General features: G+C 44.4%; 1 protein-coding gene and 1 long non-coding RNA gene across 10 annotated transcripts in view; one reads left to right on the forward strand and one right to left on the reverse strand.

Annotated features, from left to right (window-relative positions):
* Positions 1-21,434, reverse strand: part of Aff3 (AF4/FMR2 family member 3) — a 502,697-nt gene that overhangs the window by 93,100 nt on the left and 388,163 nt on the right. For all 9 annotated transcript variants that reach the window (XM_031367274.1, XM_031367273.1, XM_031367272.1 and 6 more), the window contains one exon: positions 1,807-1,858. In XM_031367274.1, coding sequence (XP_031223134.1) covers positions 1,807-1,858 — 52 coding nt within the window. The remainder of the gene's footprint in view (positions 1-1,806; positions 1,859-21,434) is intronic.
* On the forward strand, positions 6,472-7,533 carry LOC116088330. The gene is made up of 2 exons (XR_004117861.1): positions 6,472-6,654; positions 7,029-7,533. It is a non-coding gene; the product is annotated as an uncharacterized LOC116088330 (long non-coding RNA).

Below are 21,434 nucleotides of genomic sequence, written 5' to 3' on the forward strand. Positions count from 1 at the left end.
CCTCATACAGTGTCGCCCGTGTAGACTGGATGGAAGGCTGACCAGTCCGATGTGTATACTCCCAGTACAGTGTCGCCCGTGTAGACTGGATGGAAGGCCGACACAGTCCGACGTGTATACTCCTAGTACAGTGTCACCCGTGTAGACTGGAAGGCTGACCAGTCCGATGTGTATACTCCCAGTACTGTGTCGCCCGTGTAGACTGGAACGCTGACCAGTCCGATGTGTATACTCCCAGTACTGTGTCGCCCGTGTAGACTGGAAGGCTGACACAGTCCGACGTGTATACTCCCAGTACTGTGTCGCCCGTGTAGACTGGAAAGCCAACAGTAAAGCAAATGGCTTGTTTGCCTTTGGAGGATGTGATAGTTCAACGTTGATAACGAGTTTCTTAAATTGCATTTTCACCTCCTGCAAACAGTTCCGGGAACTGTTTTAGCCCGTGCATCCCTTTTCTAATAGAAACCATCCACAGACTGCGTGCTTGAGAAGGCTTAACCCGTTTGGTACCTAGCTGATCATCTCAGTGGCTTAAAACAGAGAGAGAGAGGAAATCATTTTCTTCTTAGTCACACAGATGAGAAAACAATATTAGAAATGAATTTCTACTATGGCTGCTGAGATGTCTGACTGCCGGCATTAGACATCCAGAAACAAATCATCCCACTTCTGAAGTTCTCCAAGCCGGAGGCCTCTTTCTGCCTGCTAACCTCTCTCTCCGGGGAAGCTCTCTGTTTGCCAACCAGGTTCCCAGATTCAGGGAGTCTTGGCTCATCTGTGTGCCTTTAGTTTGTCTCACAAAGAGGAACAAGCCTTCCCTGGCCCCATCCCATGCTCGGCTCAGGCACACTTCTTAGCAATGTTCTATAAACATTATTTGTATTTGCATGTCTAGACAGCAAATTGTGTGCAACACTTCATGATACCTTTGAATCAAGTTCCTGATTTCAAAAATCCATCGACGGGCACATGCATTTAGCCCAACATATAAAGACGATGTAAAAAAGAGAACTCTCTAAACTGTCTCCCTAACCTGTCCTGTTCATCCAAACCTGACAGTGCAGCTGGCGGGGGCAGATGAAGGAAGTGTAGGGGAATCTGTCTCTAGTGTTCTTGAAATCTGCTTTAAAGTAAAAACATTTCCCCGAGATGCAGAAGCAAATGTGATGAATGCTAAGCGGGTATTTTTTCACCTTAACTGACTGATCAGAAGACTATTTATAGCCCCCTGACTGATGTCTCAAGCTGGTGAATCAACAGCACGGGAGACTATTTGCAGCACGTTTATCATTTCAGACAAACAGCCGAGACTGTGCCTGATTATTTTTTATTCATCATCTTCGAGCACCTCTGTGTTCGTTCCTTCTCACTGTTAATAATATCTGTATAAGGCTTCTCAATATTTAATGGTGCGGCCTCCCTGCTGCATGCTAATGTGTGTAAGGTCGCATGCTTGATCTCGAGAAGGCCAGTTATCTTTGCTAGAAGTGGAGGAAGAGGAGGAGGAAGAGGAGGAGATGATAACCAAAGGGGGGGGGGAGATTTATTTTCTAGGGAAGTCTGATTCTATTAGTTTTGTTAGAAACATGATTTGGTCTCTATGTCATTAAAAAAAAGTCACAGAGTGAAAGCTTTTAATGGGAACTGAGCTCAAGACATTTCAATGGACTGGCCCAACACACAGAAATCTATCAACAGCAGTACAGTGTCTAGTATCAAGGACCAGCTTGGTTCAGTGTCTCCATGACTCAGTTTACACTCATCCGTGCCTCATCTACAAGATGGCAACACATGAGAAAGCCTTACCTGCTCACCCTCTTCATCATCACTGCTTAGCTTAAGGTCATCTTCCAGAGTTCTGAAAGGGACAAAGAGATGCGGACACTTAGAGTCAAAACCTTCCAATACTGAAACATCACCTTTCGGGTCTCTGTGTTTTAATTTCTCTTTGCACCCTTATATTGTATGTCCTTTCTATCTGGTGTACTTAGGGAAGAACAGATAGTCACATCACAAACATTAACCCTCCTGACAATCTCAGGATGAGATGGGCTCCTTCGGAGTTGGCAGTTTTAGAAACACAGAACCAAACAGGGGCTGTTCTCTGGGAAGTTTAAATACCACTATTGCCGGTTCAATGATCTCCAGGCTTGAGAGCCGGGCTGTGTCCTCAGGCCTGCTGGGGGATGCTCATGGTAAAGACAGAGGAAGAGCGAGCAGAACTCTGCGGAGAGTCATAGTCTTGAGTCATGTGACATTCATACAGGCCCCCTAACAGCCCAAGGGCTGGAGAAGCCGTCTCCTCCACGATCTGCTGGGTAGAAGGCAATGAACAGCAGGACACTTCTGAGGAGTTTACGAAGACCCTTTCCACTGGGCACCAGCCACCGCTATGTGTCCTGATATAAGCAGCGAGTCCATGACGGCCAATGGTGGACAGAGAAAAGGGAATACATATCCTTACGCTCTTAGTGAGGGGATCGGTTCTTATCAGCGCTGCTTTGATCAGTTCTTTGGAGCAGCTGTTTTCAGAGTTGCCCATTGCCAAAGGAATCTTGCTCAGACATGCACTTTTTAAAATGTGTTCTGGGCACACAGAACGGTTCTGCCTCAGAGCAGGGAGAGTTCACTGGCACAGAGGCCAGGGCTTCAGACACTAGCCTGGAAGCTGTAAAGCTCTGGTGTTTAAAGACCTCAATGTCTTCCTTGAAGTCAACCAAATGTGCTTATGATCATAAGGGTCAGTTATAGGCCTATCAGAGGCCTTTATAGTAATGTCAATGTTATTTCAGTGACTTTGTGGGTAAATTGTTGACTGTGACTGTCAGGTCAGGCTCAGTTTTTCCTGAAGTATCTACACTTTGGGGGTAGGTGATTTATGGTGACCTTTTTCACCCTGTGGTAGGTGAAGGCTGTACTTGGAGATCCTCCTGAGTTAAGTTCCATGAGTCTAAGAAATAAATTTGTGTTTCTCATCCCACAATGAAGAAAAAAAATTTTATTTGATCAATATAGTTTGGAAAAACAACTGCAATTGAACATGTGCACTTTTGGGCCATTGTCTCCTGTCCACGGGGCAGAAGGAGGCGTTTATATTGTATTAGGTATTATAAATGCTCTAGGCAAGATTGAAAGCAACAGGAAGATGTGAGTTGGTTACATGCAAATCCAATGCCATTTTTATAGGAGGGGTTAGAGCATTCACAGATTGTATAGAAGGGGCTAGAGTGTTCATAGGCTGTATAGAAGGGGCTAGAGTGTCCACAAATTTTACAGAAGGGGCTAGAGTGTCTAAAGATTTTGGACTTAGAGAAAGGTCCTAGAACCTGTTCCCCCACGGACATCAAGGGACAACTGTACTTTTCTGACAACAAGGCAATAGGGCTTCTAAATGTTTAAGTACCTCATTGGGGTAAATAAACTGAGAAACAAAGGCGTCACAACGAAGCCTTCAACTAGGCCAAGCACTCTTCCTCAGGCCTTCTTCAAATGTTGTTACTTCATGACTCTGGTGGGGGAAGAAGGCGCTTTAGCTTCTAAAAGTTAGGTTTGCAGAAGGCAGGAAACAAGCCTGCCAGCCCAGGATCAAGGGAGGTCTTCCTTTGGGAGTCAGTGGAGGGTCACACAGGCAGGAGTCACCAATGTAGACTTTAATGACAGCAAAGATGTTGATATACGATATGCGATAAAACTAAACTTTTAAAAATTGAGGTCAGAGAGTGAATTCTAACCAAAGGTGCTCAGAAGTCACATGGTGGCTTCACAGTAGAGTGGGGTGTGATGACTAAATCTATGACAGGTACATGATGTGGGCATGCATGCTTGTGTGCGAGAGCGTGTACCATGGTATGTGTATCACAAAGGGAAACTTGCAGGAGTTGATTCTCTCTTTCTAACCACGTGGGTTCTAGGGTTTGAACTCAGATCATCAGGCTTGGCGACGAGCTTACTCTCTGAGCCAGAGCAAGATTACAACTTCTTATCATTACCACAGCATGATACTAAGTTCGGGGGTCAGCACATTTGAAGCTATAGTAGGCAATGGGCTCCTCCTTCCACATAGGGAGAGAGTTCACCAGAGGCAGATCTTTCTGGTGTTGGCCACACATGGACGCTTCCCTTTCTGGAAGCGAGGGGAAGGCTGACAATTGCTGACAGGTCTTGACTCCTGCGGTTACTGAGTAGAACACACACCACTGCAGAATGCACTATGCCTCCCAGGGCCGGCTTCTTTCCACTTGCCATTCAAGGCAGCTGTGTCATTACATCCACATCTCAGTGCTTCCAAATCTTCATGCTCTGGCTCTGTAATCCTACCACAGGTACCTACCCCATTTGTAGGCAATTCAGCACTCTCACAAGAAGGACTTGCCTACAATCTTTGCAACTTAACATTCGACTAACTTCCCACAAGTATCATCTTCTCTCTCTTTTAAACCCGATTAAAGATTTATTTGTTTGTTTGTTTATTTATTTATTTAGTATGACTACACTATCACTGTCTTCAGACACACCAGAAGAGGGCATTGGATCCCATTACAGATGGTTGTGAGCCAGCACCATGTGGTTGCTGGGTCTTAACAGCTGAACCATCTCTCTAGCCCCAAGCATCATTGTCTTTGAGGAGCCTGAGAAACAGGTAGCAGTGCCCACTTCCCTGCAATCCTGCCCACTTCCCTGCGATCCCTGGAGCAGAAACAACAGCCTGTAACAGGTGCACACTGCTCTCTTACTTAGCTCCATCCTGCCAAGGGGCTGCTGACCCACACAGTAAGTGCCTCCTCCTTAGGGTGTACCCACAGTGCTCCATGGAGCAGAGCCTTTAATTGACTGGATTTCCTGGCCTTACTTGTCATTTCAGGCTCTCTGAAGATGCCTCAGTCTTTTATTTAAAGTTCATTTCATTTTGCTCCCTATTAACAGCTTTAAAACAAATCTGAGTTTTAATGCACCGTTTGATTTTCATATTTGTTTCTACAGCAGAAGCTGCCACCATCTCCACCTGTCTGATATTTGTCTATGAATTCATTATGGCTATGTCGTTTGGAGACAGTGTGTATGAATCTTCATGAAATTGATTTACATATGCAAATATCCATTCTAGTATTTCACAATGGGCTGTATCTTAGGGTTTACATGAAGATGATAAAACACCATGACCAAAAGCAGCTAAGGGAGGAGAGGGCTTATCTCATCTTACAGCTTGTATACCATCATGCAGAGACGTCAGGGCAGGGACTCAAGGTAGGAGGCTGGAGGCAGTAACTGACGAAGAGGCCATGGAAGAATGCTGTGTACCGGCTTGCTTCCTGTGTGGCCTGCTTGGTGTACTTTCAAATATCATCTGAGATTACCAACCCCGGGATGGTACCTCCTATAGTGAGCTAGGTCCTCCCACATCAATCATAAATCAAGAAAATGCCCAAAAGACTTTCCCACAGGCCGATCAGGTGGGGATGTTTTCTCCATGGAGATTTCTGTTTACCAAACGACTCTAACTTGTGTTAAGTTGACATAAAACCAGTTAGTACCACTTGCAATCGACACCTGCTGGGAATGAGGAAAATCTATTTTCTCTAATGGAGTGCCCTGTGATGTACCAACACACATTCAGGGGTAGGCTGCATGCCAGGAATAGTTGACTGACATAAAAAGAACTCCATTTGTGCTTGTGACTTTTGTTTGTTTGTTTGTTTTTTGGTTTAGTATGGTTTTATCTTACAGACATGTACACACACACACATACACAGAGAGGAAAGTATTTAGTTAAATCTCTCCCTCTGTCCTTGTGCCCCTCTCATGATGACCTCCCCAGTCACTGCTGTTTGCAGTTTCTCTATGTATTAGAAAGTCAGTGTAGATATGAACATCGGATGAGTGTATGGATCCACACTGAACTCAGGACCTCTAGAAGAGCAATCAGTGTCCTTAACCACTGAGTAAACTCTCCAGCCCCAAGCATCATTGTCTCCAAGAGCCTGAGAAACAGCTACACTGTAGCTGGCGGCTACTACTTTGCTGGGACCGGTGTGTCTCCTGGAGCAGAAACAACATCCTGTAACAGGTGCACACTGCTCTCCTACTTAGCTCCATCCTGCAGAGAGGCTGCTGACCCACACAGGAAGTGCCTCCTTCTTAACAAAACAACCATGTGCAATGACTATGATGCTAGCTGGAGTCTCACAATCTGCCCTGGATGCAGCAGTCTCTGTGATCTCTGCCTCCATCTGCTTTCTCCCTTACACAATGCCTTCTCCGAAGTGTGCTGCTCTAGTGACTGGCCTTTACTGGGCAGCGCTGGGCAAAGTGATGGGAAAGTGTGTGGAGACCAGGTGACTTCTGCTGGATGCTGTGTGTCTGCTTTGTTCGTCTCATTGTTTGCTCTAATAAAGCAAGCCATCATGGTATGACTGCTTTATGGAGAATGGCGGCCACTGGTTGATATCAACTAAGGCTCTGAGCCCAACAGCCCATAAGGAACTGCATCTGGTCATTATCCACAGCAGTGAGCTTGGAGGTAGATATTTCTCCAGTCACGAGGTGGGATGACCTCAGTCCTGGCTGGTATTATGTGGTATTTGCAGCCCATGACAGATACTGAGCTAGGGGACCCAGCTCAGCCACTCTCAGATTCTTCACCCATGAAACAATAACGTAAGTGGATGTTGCCTGAGCTACTAAGTTGAGGGTAATTTCTTAAGCATCAATAAACAACTGGTACATTAGTGGGTTGTAGTGAGTATTTAGTGTGTCTCTTCTTGATGACTGTCACCAGTGGCTTGAGGTGAGCCTTTGTAGCCATCATTCAAGCCATGCAACAGAAGAAATAAAGTGAGACATTTTCTAATCATGATATTAAGAATGAGTAGGTGAGATTTTATTTGTGTCAATATGGTTATTTCTGTATCATAGCATATATATTTTAAGTGTTCAACAGGTACATGTAGGTATTAGGTAACACTTCCATATTTTTTTTCTAGAAGGTGAGGATGCTCAAATTCTCAGCATGTCCTCTGTCTCCCTTTCAGATTTCTTACTGACTGATAGGGTGCTTGGGACAAGCCTGTGGAAGTGACAACGCTGAAAACTGTGTAGCACCTGAGAGAGGAGCAGAAGGCACATTACCACGGACTATTCCCTTTGGTGTGAGCATCTTGGCGCTCATGGTGTCTGAGTGAAATATGCTAGCAGCTCATCTTGGTATTAACTCAATGAATCTACTCCTGACACGTCACAGTGTACCTGTATGCTCTGACATCACAAAAGTGCCCGGAAACAGAAGCCAACATAGCTACCACAAGGGTCCACAGAAATGCAGGCTTTGGACAATGGATTTAGGGAACATGTCCTAGAAATTCAGAGCAGCAGGCGGCCTTGTGAATGTATCTTGTGAAATTCCGAGCACCTGGCAAGGGAGTCTGCACGCTTGTCACCTGAGCTTGATCCTCTCCCCACTCTGGGGTGTAATAAAGGCACACAGTAAAGTGCTGAGATTATTTGAAATTCTCAGCTTTTTTTGCTGTGTATTTCCAAGTGTGTCGTTTTGGTTGCTCTTTTCACTTGGAATTAGACTTCTAGCTGCTGGAGCTGGCAGCTGGCGGCTGGGGGTGAATCAGTTTGAAAAGAGGATAGGAACACAGGGCCCCCTTTTCTTGAGTATCCCATAGCTCTTCCCAATGAGTGCCACATGCCGTTTATGTGCTTATGAACACATGAAGACATTCCATTTTTTTTCCATTTAGGACAACACAGAGCAGAGTGATGAAGTCGCATTCCCCGAACACATTAGACTTTAAAATTGCTTCTCCCTGAAGGAATTACAGGAAAAGGGGCTGGGGGAGGGAGCATATATACTCTATCGTTTCAATCAAAAGACAACAGAGGCTTAGAAACAACACTTTAACAGGAAATGCTCTCTCCATAAGATGATTTTAAAATTCCTATCTTTGTTACACCGACTTCTAGAAAACGAGTCTCCGAGCCTGGTGTTCTTGGCATTTATTAAAGGGTTGAGTTTCTAAAGACAAGTGGATGCAGCACGTATAAGAATATGATAATAGAGCAGAGTTCAGAGAGTCCAGGCTAGGGACGTAAAATGATCTTGGCTGTACCAACCCAGTGATAGGTACTTCTTTACCTGATCCTTGCTCAAGAGGAACCTGTACTTAATCATAGGGATAATCATGCATATTTATCTAGCTCGAGTCTTTGATGTTGAATATTAACTACTGTCACCTAATTAATAAGCTTGATCCCTGTTCTGTTTGCTAACGATCTGCTTAATTGGCAACTCCTCATAGTAAGGGTGTGCTGACGTTAGGAAGATCATATGTACTTAGGATAAGATTTGCTCTTTGGGCTTGAAATACCAGCCTCTGCATTTTGTTGTTTCTGACATGTGAAGAGAGTCCCTAATTAAGGGACTTGTTTGAATAGGTAAGCTGGTAGAACTAGGAAGGAGGGAAAAACATAATCTCTCAATTAACAAATTCACACTTTACACTATAGCATGACTCCCGAGAACGCAATGACACAGTCACTATTAAGCTTTACTGCACATTGGAACCACTTGGGAATTTTTTAAAATGTTGATGCTGGCTTCTACTATTCCCGCATGCTCTGACTTAATAGATCTGGAGTGCAAGCTGGGTGTCCAGACTTTAGAGTTCCCTTGGTGACTGTAAACTGTAACAAGGGTTAAGAGCTGCTGTCAACAGCATGAAATGGACCGCACAGCTCCTGACCTTGGATAATGTCCACGCCTCTAAGGTTTTGTTTGTCCATTAACAAAATGGGATGGATGACAGTCAAGACTCAAAGGAGACAATATACGTAAAAGTGTTAAGTCAACTCCACAGCCTTGAAGGGGCACGCAGACTGCGGTGCTTCTAAATAGACTGATTTGAGGGCCACATCCCTCAAGGTTCTGGCTTCTCTTGACTGGCCACAGGCATCAATATTTTTGATAAGTTAGAGTGGTCAATGCATTGGTTGAAACCTAGTCACCAGTGCTGTGGTATGAAGATGGGAGATGACTGAGAGGGGATAGTTATGAATGAGAACAGGGCCATCACCATTGGGAGATGATTGATAGGTTTTGAATACGAACAGGGCTATCACCATTGGGAGATGATTGATAGGTTTTGAATACGAACAGGGCTATCACCATTGGAAGGTGATAGTTATGAATGAGAACAGTACCATCATGAATGGGATTTCTGCCCTTACAAAGGATCCCAGAGTTGAGATTGTAACACAGTGGTAGACTGCTTGTGTATCAGGAACAAGACCCTAGGTTCAATCTCCAGTTCTTAGCAGCACCATACCAACAAGCAAAGTGCCCAAAGAGATCTATCTTATGAGGACTTGACCAATAGGTGCTACCTGCGACCGAGAAAGTGCACGCCTATCAGATGCTCCTCTGGTGCCCTACTCTTTGACTTCCTAACCTGTTGTTTATAACCTATTTAGTTTAAGATACTTCCTAAGATATTCTGTTATAAAAGTCTAAATGGACTGAGCACATGCATCCCAAAGAATGCATCAGCAGCTGGGACTTACCGTCTTAATCTCTACCGATAATGATTGTACTTTTGTCTGTGCTACCACTAATTCACAGACAAATGACTCATTCTGTACATACTTTTATGAATAAATAGTACGCCATGCATGTTGGAATTGACTCACCTGCCTCTACCTTTCCCCCATCTTCTGTTTAAATAATAGAATATTTGAATAACCGTGTATTACGGCTTGGGATGCAGCCTCAGGAGTAGGAAACTTGCTTAGCACACAAAGCCCTTCAGTTACATTCCTCTTGCATTTTAAAGTAAGGAAAACAAAAGGACAATGCTGTGTTTTCTCAGAGCCTAAGATAAGCATGACCTCATCATTATTAACTAATTAATTAGCTTAGAGATTGTGATGCAATTTAGAATTCTGCAAGAGTTGTTTTCAGGAATTACAGGAAGCACAGAGGAATCTTCGTCATCTCCTGGCCTGCTCTTCAGCTTCTGGGAGAACACAGGGATAACTTGGAATATCACATCTTCAGCATATAGCATTTCAGGCATGTGGAGTCTCACGGCCATTCCTTCTGTGTCACATGGCCCAGAGGCCTTGGGACTACAATTCCCCAAAGCCCCATCTGCATGGTTTTTATTTAGGTGTCACCACTGAGAGGCATTTGAAAAGTGCCTGGAAGGTCAGAGACTAACAACCACTGTTGCTCCCAGGGCAGAGATGCAGCTGTATCAGCTTCAGCATATGGCTGCTGTGACTTCTGCAGTAGCTCCCAGCATCCCTGTGAAAAAAATACCTGCAGGCACCGTAGGCATCTGAGATTATTGTTAGCAGCTTTCTGCAGTTCCTGCATTTATTGCTTCTCTGAAATGACTCTCTGATTACCAACTTTGCCCACTGGCTCCCTGACCTAAGATTTCCTAGCCCACCTGATGAGTTTGGAAGCCACTAATTCTTTATGTCAGCGTCTTCCTGCTTGTAGTGTCTACTGTGGCTTCTCTTGTCCAGATCAAACTCTGACCTGCTTGTATACTAACCAGGAAGAGGTTTGGCAGCAGGGAGCCTGATGCACTCTTTACATCCCTAATCTACCTCCCACTGGTTATGTGTCCTTCTCCAAAAAACTTAAGACTGCTGTGCCTCAGTTTCCTGATCTATAAGGTAAAAAACCAAAACCACTTCCCTTCTAGAAATGCTGTGAGAATTGCACAGGGGACAAACGAAGCACATTACCGTGAGTACGACACATAGTAGACACTCATAAGCACTGGATATTCTGATAGATATTTTATCACTCACTCCATATTAACACTGTAATGGCTACAATTTAGGCCCACTTTTATTGTTTCTAGCACAGATCATAGACTGCTAATTTATTCCCCATTTTCAAGGAGCCCAGTTTAGGAGCTAAAAGCATCAAGTTGCAGAAGTCTCTGTCTTCAAATGGCTCGCTGTAGATTGGGGTCAGGTAGAGAAGAAACCTTGAGAGGTGATAAATATGATGTCTTCTTTCCTTGCGGGCAATCACGGCCCTGCTTTCCTTCCTTGTAGGCTTCCTGTCTGGCTTGCGAGTGTCCAGTGTTCTGCAATTCTCTTCTGGGTCTGCTTACCAATTCTCTGGCATCTTTTCCAGGCTGCCCTTAAGCTAGCTGATCCCTCTGCTCCTGATCCTCTCGCTTCTGTAGGGTCATGGCAGGCACACAGCCCACTCACCACACAGGCTGTAATCGATGTTAGCTCTGGCGGGAGAGCTACCAGCTATGATGGTTTGGGTAACACATGTTCCCTACAGGTGGTACATAGAAATACTTGGTCCTTGGCTGGCGCTATGGGAGGCTGAGGAACTCCTGGGACAAGGCTAGCAGAAGGCCTTTAGAACAGGGATGGTTACCATTACCCTGCTTCTGGTTCTCCCTGCTTCTTGATTTTCAAGATGGGAAGGAACAGCTGCATCCAGCTCCCAAGGCCGGTCTCTACTAGGATACATTGTGTTCTTTGGAACCATGAGTAAAGATACATCCTTTATCCTTAAGTTGCTTGTCAGGATTTTTGGCATAACAACAAGAAAGTAACTAATACATCCAGGTCAAGAGGAAAGTTCTGATAGCTAAGGCCTAAAGTTATGAAATTAAGGCTTTACAATCTGTGAACCCACTTAATTTGTTTGTTCCCCAACTATATCTTGAGGATACCTCCCTGTTTTGGATGTTTATGAGGCCATTTAAATTCCATCAACATGCTCCCGGTGGTGACACAGACCTGTAATCCTAGCACTTGGTGGAGACAGGGACAGGGGCAAAGGACAGGGAGCTGGGAGCAGAAGGCAGGTGACAGGGTGGGGGCAGGAGCAGGGGGGCAGAGGCAGACAGGAGGATCAGGAGTTTAAGGAAATCCTTTGTTATCTAGCACTTTTGAGGCTAGCTTGGGCTACAAGAGATATTGTCTCAAAATATCAACCAACCAACCAACCAACCCACCAACCAACCAACCAACCAACCAAAGAGCTATCAAAGAAGTCCAACATCTTTGTCCTATTCTGTGGGGAGTCTGCTGGGAACCAGTCTGAAACTGGATTCTGCTAGAGACACACCCAGCAAACGGTCTGCGCCCTAGACTATAGACCCTCAGTACTGTTTGCTTCTTTCTACTTGGAAGCTTTTTACATGATCCACTAATCCTCCCTGTTGCAAATGTAAGAAGCTTGTCATTTAAATGGAAAGAGGAGGAAAAGACTTTCATGCTCCATATTAAAGAAAATGCATCCTATTAGCCATTCATTGGACTTGGAGATTGGTATATGATCCTCTAACTAAGGCACCCGCATGAATTCGGCTTTAATGTTAACACTTTTGTAATATGTTGCATATTATGTCTGATACTTCCAGACTTTTTCATTATGAAAGTAATCCAGGTGGCCTGAATATATAAAACTACAAATTGAAGAAAGAAAAAAAAAAAACCCTCATCTATGGAAGGACTAATTCAGCATTAAAAAAAAAAGGGAATAGACTAGAAAACAAGGTCAGATATATTAAATGTCCTAAGCTCAATATCAGATATGTACAGCTAGCTCTTGCTGAAGGAAGCATGATAGTTCAGTCAACAGGAATCACTCTCCAGCATCTTTTGGGGGTGGGGTGTTAGCTTATGGTAAAAGAGAACATATCAAACATTGTGTAAAAATATAGAAACCCTGTTCCATCTATTACAGACATGGTTCTTACTATAGTAAGAAAAAGTAGTACAAAAAGTGCTACAGGGTTAGAAGCAGGGTTTCCCCAGACTGGTTGAAGCCTCCTTAATTCACTCCTCAATGCTCTGCGCCAGCTATGTTGGGTTTAAGCAGAACACAACTACAGCAGGAGTCATTTGTCACCCATCCCACATTTTTATATATCCATCTGTTGGACTTCCAGAGTGCTGAGAAGAATCTTAAGTGGCAGGAGAATAAATCAGGCAGGAGATTTTCAGTGGGCATTTGGGTCTCCGGGATGGATTCTGACAGTGGAATAGCACTGCTGCTGCTGCCCGCTGCTTAGGCACAGCATCAGGCAGCTCTGATAAACACGGCCATGGAAGGCGTGGCATGAATCCTGCCTACGTGGGTCTGTTCAGTGATGGAGGACAGGGAGCAGGGAGTAAGACAGACACGATCACAGTTCAAAAACGCTCATCTTTCCCTGTTTTTGATGAGTTAAAGAATCTTAAGGAATACATTTTGATTAAAATGGCAGAAAATCAACTGCTTTAAGGCCAATATTAAGTAATATACATGGGTAAAGCTTATCTTTGAAAACACTCTTCATTTTAGGCACACTTTGCACCCTCTAGGACTTAGAGCTTCAGCTAGCTCTTTATGAGCGTAGACCCTGTGCCCTGGCATGGGTCTCCTTCCTGCCTACTGTAACATGTTCCCTTAAACCCTATGCTATTGTCACTGGTTGTGAGAAATCACACTGCATCTTGAGGGGCTACTCACATTCTGCCACACTCTAACGGGTCTGTAAGTATTTACAACCTGTAATTGTAGAAAATACGAGTAAGTAAAGCCCTAGAAACAGCCATAGTGATCCTGAAGGAATGATGGCACTGTGGCTTTTCGGCTGCACTCCTCGGGTGGATGAGTGATCCTGCATCTCATCTCACTGTGGCAGAGTTCTTAGCCATGACCCCGAGGGCCTGATGAAGATACAGAGATGGGCATGATTGATTGACGGCGCACAGCATCACCTCCCATGGGTCCTCAGCACAGAAGCTTGCCCTGCTGAGAGCACAGAATCACCAGGTTCTACCTGATATCAGCACCACCCTTGATATTTTTCTCTGCCTATATACTGAGGCAGGGTCTCTCAATCTCAGTTCACAGATTCAAGTAGCCTAGCTATCCACTTTGTTCTGGGGCTTTCTTGTCTCTGTCTCCTGAGCTTTGAGACTGGCAGAGAAAGCTGCCACACTGTGTTTTACCCTCCAGGCTCATGTGCTCTGAGCATGGTTAACATCGATAGAGCTACGCCACGCTGGCTGTTGACACAGGTGCATTATTTACATCCCCAACAGGACTGTTCATACTCAATACTGATTTCCATTACTGTTGAGATTTAATATTGATGATAACATCTGCCACAAATGAGCCAGTATTGACATACAAACTTAATTAAGTCCACATCTATTCCAAAGTATTTACTTGTTACCTAATGGTCCCCCACTTTGGGATGGGGGGGCAGGATATTTCTCTCTAACTGAGCTGTCCTCAAATTCATCCTGCCTCAGCCTCCTAAGTGCTGAGCTCACACATGAAAATCATAGCTCTTGGCTCTAATGTTCCCGTTCTGTCCTGAGCTCACACAGGTAAGCCACAGCTCAGAATGTTATATTGAGTCATCACACCTTGGTAGGATCCTCTTAATTGTGATGGCTTCTTAGGTGTGGGTTTTTAGTGTTTTGACCACTGTAAGGAGAGGGGGCTATAGATTTCATACAGTGCCCCACATCTGGCTTATGTGCTGGTTTTCTTTTGTCTACACTTAGGTGACAGGTAGAGAGCATGAGCTCAGAGGTAAACTGCCATTTTTCCCACGTCCTATGGAGGGCAGCGTGTTGTCAGCATGACTTAGCACTTGATGTTAAGCTTCACCACGCAGCAGAGTTGGTGTCTACCAGGGTTTTTCACCTCCTTAAATCTAAGCTTTTACTCCTCCTCAGTCTACACAGAAGATCCTGAGCAAGAGTTATACAGAAGGAGACAGAGAAGCATCGCTCCTGTGAGGGGTGGTTCCTACATAAATTATTTGGAATTCTTCCATGTAAGGTATTTGTCTATTTCTACACCCCCTTCCCTATCTCACTCCCACATCAATATGGCCTCTCTCTCTCTCATGTGTATGTGTGTGTGTGTGTGTATGTGTGTGTGAGTTGTGTGTGTATGTGTGTGTGTGTGTATGTGTGTGTGTTCTGCTTGTTTTTCTAGTGGTGAAGAAGGACTCCAGAGCATCATGCACCCTCAGCAAGGGCTCCACCAGCCCATTCCCCAGCCTCTTCCATATTTAATTTCTATGATAGCTTTTAAACAGACACTAGTCAATTGCTTCCAAAAATCACATTAAGAAGTTCCAGATCCCTGAACCAGTCAACGGGCAGAGAATAAGAGACCAGGGAGTTCTCAGCCTTAAATGGTACATATCATACCTCTCTGGGGGTGGGGGTGGGGCTAAGGTTCAGGGATTTTCCCAGAACAGGGAGTGGAGAGATCGTAAAAGCCAGAGATGGTAGATAACTTCAAGGGAACGATATTTTCCAGACACAACGGGGAAGTTGCACATTTGGGTCTTTGGAGATTGTGGTAGTGTGGACAAGACCTAGGCAAGCTCAGGCCAGACAAAGTTCCAGTGGTGGGGGATGGGAAAGTAGCACAAAATCCCACGGTTAGCTGAAGAGCATTTTATAGATGTTGGGAGAGTGTGAGTCAGTTTTATTTGATGATGTGACTGACCTCTGGTAGCTGACGACACTCCAGTGCAGACCCCTCTCATGCGAGTAGGTGCGCAACCCAGACGACTCCATAGAAAAAAGAACATTCAGTGTTGGGTAGGTATGGAGGTGAAAGTGGATATCAAAGGGATTGGGAACAGTGACCATGACAAAGATTCTCTGTGACACATCTCCAAAGAATTGATAAAAATATGATTTTAATAAGCACCAGAACAATCAGTCTTTGCTGTCTGTGGAAGATGCAGGAAGGGGGCATGGAGGTGTTACAATTATTGGCTACAGATGCAAACAAAAAAAAAGCTGTCATTATCTGTACACAAGTGCTGAAAATTATGGCCAAAGCCTTCAGATTTTAGACCAGAGGAGCAGATTTCTTTTCACATTATAGTTATCCACATGTCCATGCATTCACACTTAGGCTGTTGAGGACCGCAGCTATCACATCAAATGGACACATGTGTTTGCCCTGCTTGGTCACTTGGCCATTCTTTATGTGTCATGAGCTTTGCGGTTTCTGTGGTTCTCCTCTCCTTATCCGAGACTTCCTATTTCCCTCAGTGCATCTACTCCTTCAGGCCACACCCCAGAAGTTTCCATCCCCTGCCAGGCTAATTTTGACCTCTTCTGTCCCTTTATGTCTCCATGTCTATTCCCAGGTATGACATGCAGGACTACTGCCACTAACTGCCAGCTTCAAGGGCCAGTGACACTGACTTTGATTTCAGGAGGCTACAGTTGCTATTTTACATTCTGAGGTATCCTCTGAAAAGTGCATGGCATAGAATAACCACACACAATCAACATTTGTTGACTGTGCAATCAACCTGTACTTAGATATGTCTTCACCTTGATTCTCCTGAAATTGGAACCCCCTTATCTGCTTACTTAAAATCAACCATCACTTCTGAGTGCATGGCCCCCTCTTCTCTCTGCAGACAACACAACCTCTAGAGGGTGCCCGTCCCATTTCCCCAGATCACATGTCACCTCTCTTTGTGACAGGTTCCTTTCCTTTCTCCTTGCTTCTAGTTCATCCTCTGGGGTCTAGTTCTCATCTTCCTACAGTCCATGGTGAAATCTAGCCCCACACCACTCGGCTTTGGGCCTCAGCTCACTGTGGCTGCAGCCCGGTGTCCACCTTTAGTCCACATCAGAACTGGTGGAAGCTTTTCACGGCTCGCCTCCTTGGGGTCTGATCAGGTGCTCTTCCTGTCTGAGGTCTGCCTCCTCTTTCTCCTTATCTGTTATTCAGAGGATGCCCAAAGGGCACATCTCCCTGCTCAGTGACCTGAATTAATCTCGCTCCGCTGTACACATGTCTCTTAGTGCACCTGGCACCCTATATTGTAATTATTTGTCTTCGAGTCTGCTGAGTCATAACTGTCTGCATCTCCCTTCACCTTTCTGTGTCTCTGGTGCTTGGAAGCTTTGTAGCTTTCTCTGTCACACACGTATAAAATGGAGATGAGGAGCCATGAGAAAGGAAGGAAGACTCGGGTTGCAGACATCTATTTTAGGAGCCAGAACTAAACCCATGTAAAAACCTGCTCTACTCTGAGGCCATTGCTATGGAGTAACTATCAATAAAATTGCCAAATATGACCTTATGATTAGATTTATGCAGTAACTGCCGCCACGCACCAATCAGAGAGAGCCGGCTCCCTGAAGCACCCAAAAGGCCGATGAATTTTCAAGGTAATTTGTGTGGATTTCTATGTCCTATAAAATTCCCTAGACATGTCTTGGCCTTTCCCTATATAATCCCAGGTTGTGTTCCTAGCCTTTATTCCTGAACACAAATACCTTCATCATAGATTTCACTCTTTTGGGGGTTTGATTTCCACACAACATTAGCATTTTTAAAAACAATGTATGTATTCTTTTCACTTCCCACATACATACTATGTATTTTTTTGTATTCCTCTCTACTGCATCATGTACCATAAAGATATCAGACAAGACATCTAACAGTTCTTGACCCAGGATTCCAAATGGAATGGAACATAATTAGAATCTATCTTACTGAGCCAGAAACAATGGTGGTAAATTACATAAGCCCATCTAAAGGGCCAGGCACTCTTTCACAGGGAGGATTTCACTGGTGGTTACTAAGTAGAAACTTATCAACTGTATCAACTTTAAAAACAATCAGTGGTTGGGCAGATCTGTCTACAGTGGTCCATGCCAAGAGTTTTTTCATACACTGCCAAGAGCTCCAGGACCTTGTGGGCTGTGCAATGCTTATAAAGTAGCTTCCCCAAGGCCGAATGGTTATGCACCACTGTTGAATGCATCGCAGACACAACTGGGAAAAATGTAAAGAAATTTAACTTTAATAAAAATATATTCTAGCCAGGCAGTGGTCGCGCATGCCTTTAATCCCAGCACTACGGAGGCAGAGGTAGGCAGATTTCTGAGTTCGAGGCCAGCCAGCCTGGTCTACAGAGTGAGTTCCTGGATAGCCAGAGCTATACAGAGAAATCCTGTCTTGAAAAAAACCAATATATACATTCTGATTAAAACTCTCCTAGTTCAACATAAGATTTTATAGGGAGAAGTTTTTTTTTTTGAAGGCTTTATATACAGTGGAGTTTCCTTCTTTCTTCCTTCTCAGGTGTGTTGGGAGAGAGGAGACTGCCAGGAAGTGACTGAGTCACAAGATATTTAATTCATGCCTGGTGTTCAGGGAAGGACTCTGCGCCTAACAGTGCCTAACAGGATCTGCAACATGGAGAGCCTGAAGGACATTTCTCAAGTATTTCCTTAGGGTGCCTACCAAGGGGGTCCTGGAAGCAGTGGCTGGTACTCAGCCTCAAGAACTAGCTGTGGTGCCCATAGGTGTGGTGAGGTCAGAATAGCTTGGCTCTAGCACAGGTAGCTGTGGCAATCTTGGCTGTCCTAGTGTGCAACCTCCCTAATTTTAGAGTGAGGCTTCTCCTGTTCACATCAGAAGAGGACTTAACTACCAAGGGACCCATTCCCAGGGTCCAGGTCTACCTGCTAAGCTTGACTCTAATCCTTACTGAGCTTTACTGTGGTCATAGTGCCCTGGTGTGTGCAGAGGATGGTGCATTCTGCTCGTCTCTTGGGCTTGCTTCTTTACCCAGCAGCATGTTCTTTATCCTTACTCTTGAATACCCTTAATGGCAGTGCTGGAGGGGGTTACTAGTTTGTGGAGGTAGAAGATGGGGCTGTGTGTGGGACCCATGAGTGATGTACACAGGATGAGTTCAGGAGGAGTTTGGGGAGTTCTCGAGGAGAGGAGAGGAGAAGAGAGGAGAGGAGAGGAGAGGAGAGGAGAGGAGAGGAACAGACTCCAGTCTGATAATATATCCCAAGAGCCCAGCCTATACATCTCTCCTCTATGGTGTATAGACAGACACCAGGGCACCTCCAACTCCAGCTTTTCCCTCTGCCTCCCACCCGATCAGGCTGGTCCCTGATGTTTACCTTCTCCTTTAAACTCCTTCAGGATTGAGACCATGCATTAAACACTCAAATCCTTTAGGGTGGCAGGGTATCAGGCACCAGGTCAGTGACGAGGAGACTCAATGTAAAAACTGTGAGCTATAGGCTCTGGCAGGTGCCTCTGGCATTGCCTGAGCCCTGAGCTCATTTTAATGAACGTTGATCACAGCTCTGGTCACACTGGATCCACCATTCACGCCTCAGTCTGGTCCTCTGCAGGACTCGTCGTTCTAAAGTAGGCACCATGTTGGCTTATTATTTGATTTGTTTTCCTAGGGTTTAGCATGGGCCTCGGACAGAGCAGGAACTCAACAGCAGGGCCAATCCCCAACCAAATCAATGGCAACCCACAGACTGCTTTGAATCCACATAGAAAGGAACAGGATGGAATAAGAGACAGAAGCAGAGGCGAGAATTCTGTAACTAACTGTGTTGAAGCCAGCATGCCTAAGTGTGCAACCTTAAATGTGTTTGTGTAAGGCAGGTATTGTTCTCTCTGTGTGTGTCAGCTGGATTCTATTTCCTATATCTGTGTGCTGAAGAGCAGGGAAAGTGCCAGAAAAAAAAAATAATCAGGATGTGGCCAACTCTAAATGTCATATGGAAATGGCCCACACATTAAAACTTTAATCAGTTTACTACCTAGAGCAACTATATTTTTTTCTGTTAAAAAAAACCATAAGTTTTTAGAAGTCAAGGTGATTTTAACTAAGGACAGTTGAAAGGGTATTATACAGTATGACAGAAATAGTGTTCCTGCTTCAATGCACATCTTAGATGCAAGCATAGGCTTCATCATTCCTGCAGCTCCGTAGTGACAGGCATGGAGGAATCATACCCGGCTTAGTGAAAATGCATGTGCACATCCCACCAATAACTGTGAAATCCAGGCAAATGGTTAACTCATGCTCCCAGTCATGACTCCGTGATCCAAGGTCATCTATTTTTCCTCATCCAAGGTCATCTATTTTTTCTCATAACAAAAAAATCAAGACAAAACAAAAACAATAAACAAACAAATAAACAAAAACAACCTCCCAAAACATCAAAAAAACCAAACCAAAAAACCCCCAAACAACAACAAACCAAACAACAGCAACAAACCAAACAACCATACACACACACACACACACACACACACACACACACACACCAACAAAAAACCAAAATAACAAAACCTCCAAACCAAACATTAAAAACATTTCAGGTAATAAAAAAGGCTAGGACAATTATTTTGCATTCCTTCTTTGCGCTCGAAGGTTGGCAAAGAAGAAAAGTATCTAGACAGCCCTTTTCATTTCCCACACATTACAGCTCTGGCTAAATCATCCTATACAAAAATCCAGCCTTTTTCCTTGTTAAATTTACATTTTCACTCCTGCAACAGTTTGCTGTAACATTCTAGCCAGGAAATTAGAGAGAGGGATATTTTGGACTTTCAAAGGATTTTAGGGACTTAAAATAAAATTCTGACTAAAAGACATGCTTACTCCAGTAATTGGCTAGCAGAGGTAAAGCAGGGGACACACTGGTAGGCCATGAGCAGTAAGCCACAGTGGCAGCCAGAGGAATTTAGCTGGGCCTACAGGAGGGGGAGGTGGGCGTGTGCTGAGTGTATGTTGTGCCTGGAACTCATCAAAGGAAGCCGAGAAGTCCCTTGGTGGGAAGGTGGGGAGGCTCATAAGAGCAGAGAGAGGGCTGTGATGAAATTCAGTTGGTACAGCGCTTGCTGAGTATGCATGAAGCCCGTGGTTCTTATCTGTAGCAGCACACAGAGTAGACAAGGCAGTACACACTTGTAGTCCAGGCATTTGGGTGGTGGAAGCAGGATAATTAAGATCACTCTTGGCTACACAAGTTCTAGGGCCAGCTAGGAATAGATGACCTACTGGTTCAAGACAAAACAAACAAGCAAACAAAACAAACCAAGAAGTAAACAAGTAAGCAACCCCAGGGATGCTTGGCAATCACTTAGATGTAAGATAGGTTGGCTTCCATAGTCTTTCATTCTCTGTCCATTCAAATGCTGACCAGTTTTCGGAAACAATGCTACCTGGCAGAAATATAACATGAGCTTCCTATACAGCTTTAAATTTCTAGCAGGCAGGTTAAAAGAAAAAAAAAAAGTGATATTAATTTGAAGATAGCCCGGCTGAGTCTATGGGTTCTAGATCTGAGGGTTCAACCTACACGAGTAGAAATTTTTTTAAAAAATGCATCTTTACTGAAAATGGATGGGCATTTTCCTATGTCCCTATTCACTACACAGCATTATAAACTATTTATACAGTATTTACACTTTATTTGACGCTTACATGAGGATGTATATCGCCTCTATGCGGACACAAATACCATTTTCTGTAGAAGATTTGAGCATACGTAGGTTTTGGTACCCTGGAGCCAATCATCATTGAACATAAGGATGCATATATATTCACATATATATTTTATTTAAC

The sequence above is a fragment of the Mastomys coucha genome, unplaced genomic scaffold, assembly GCF_008632895.1.
Source record: "Mastomys coucha isolate ucsf_1 unplaced genomic scaffold, UCSF_Mcou_1 pScaffold14, whole genome shotgun sequence".
NCBI lineage: Eukaryota > Metazoa > Chordata > Mammalia > Rodentia > Muridae > Mastomys > Mastomys coucha.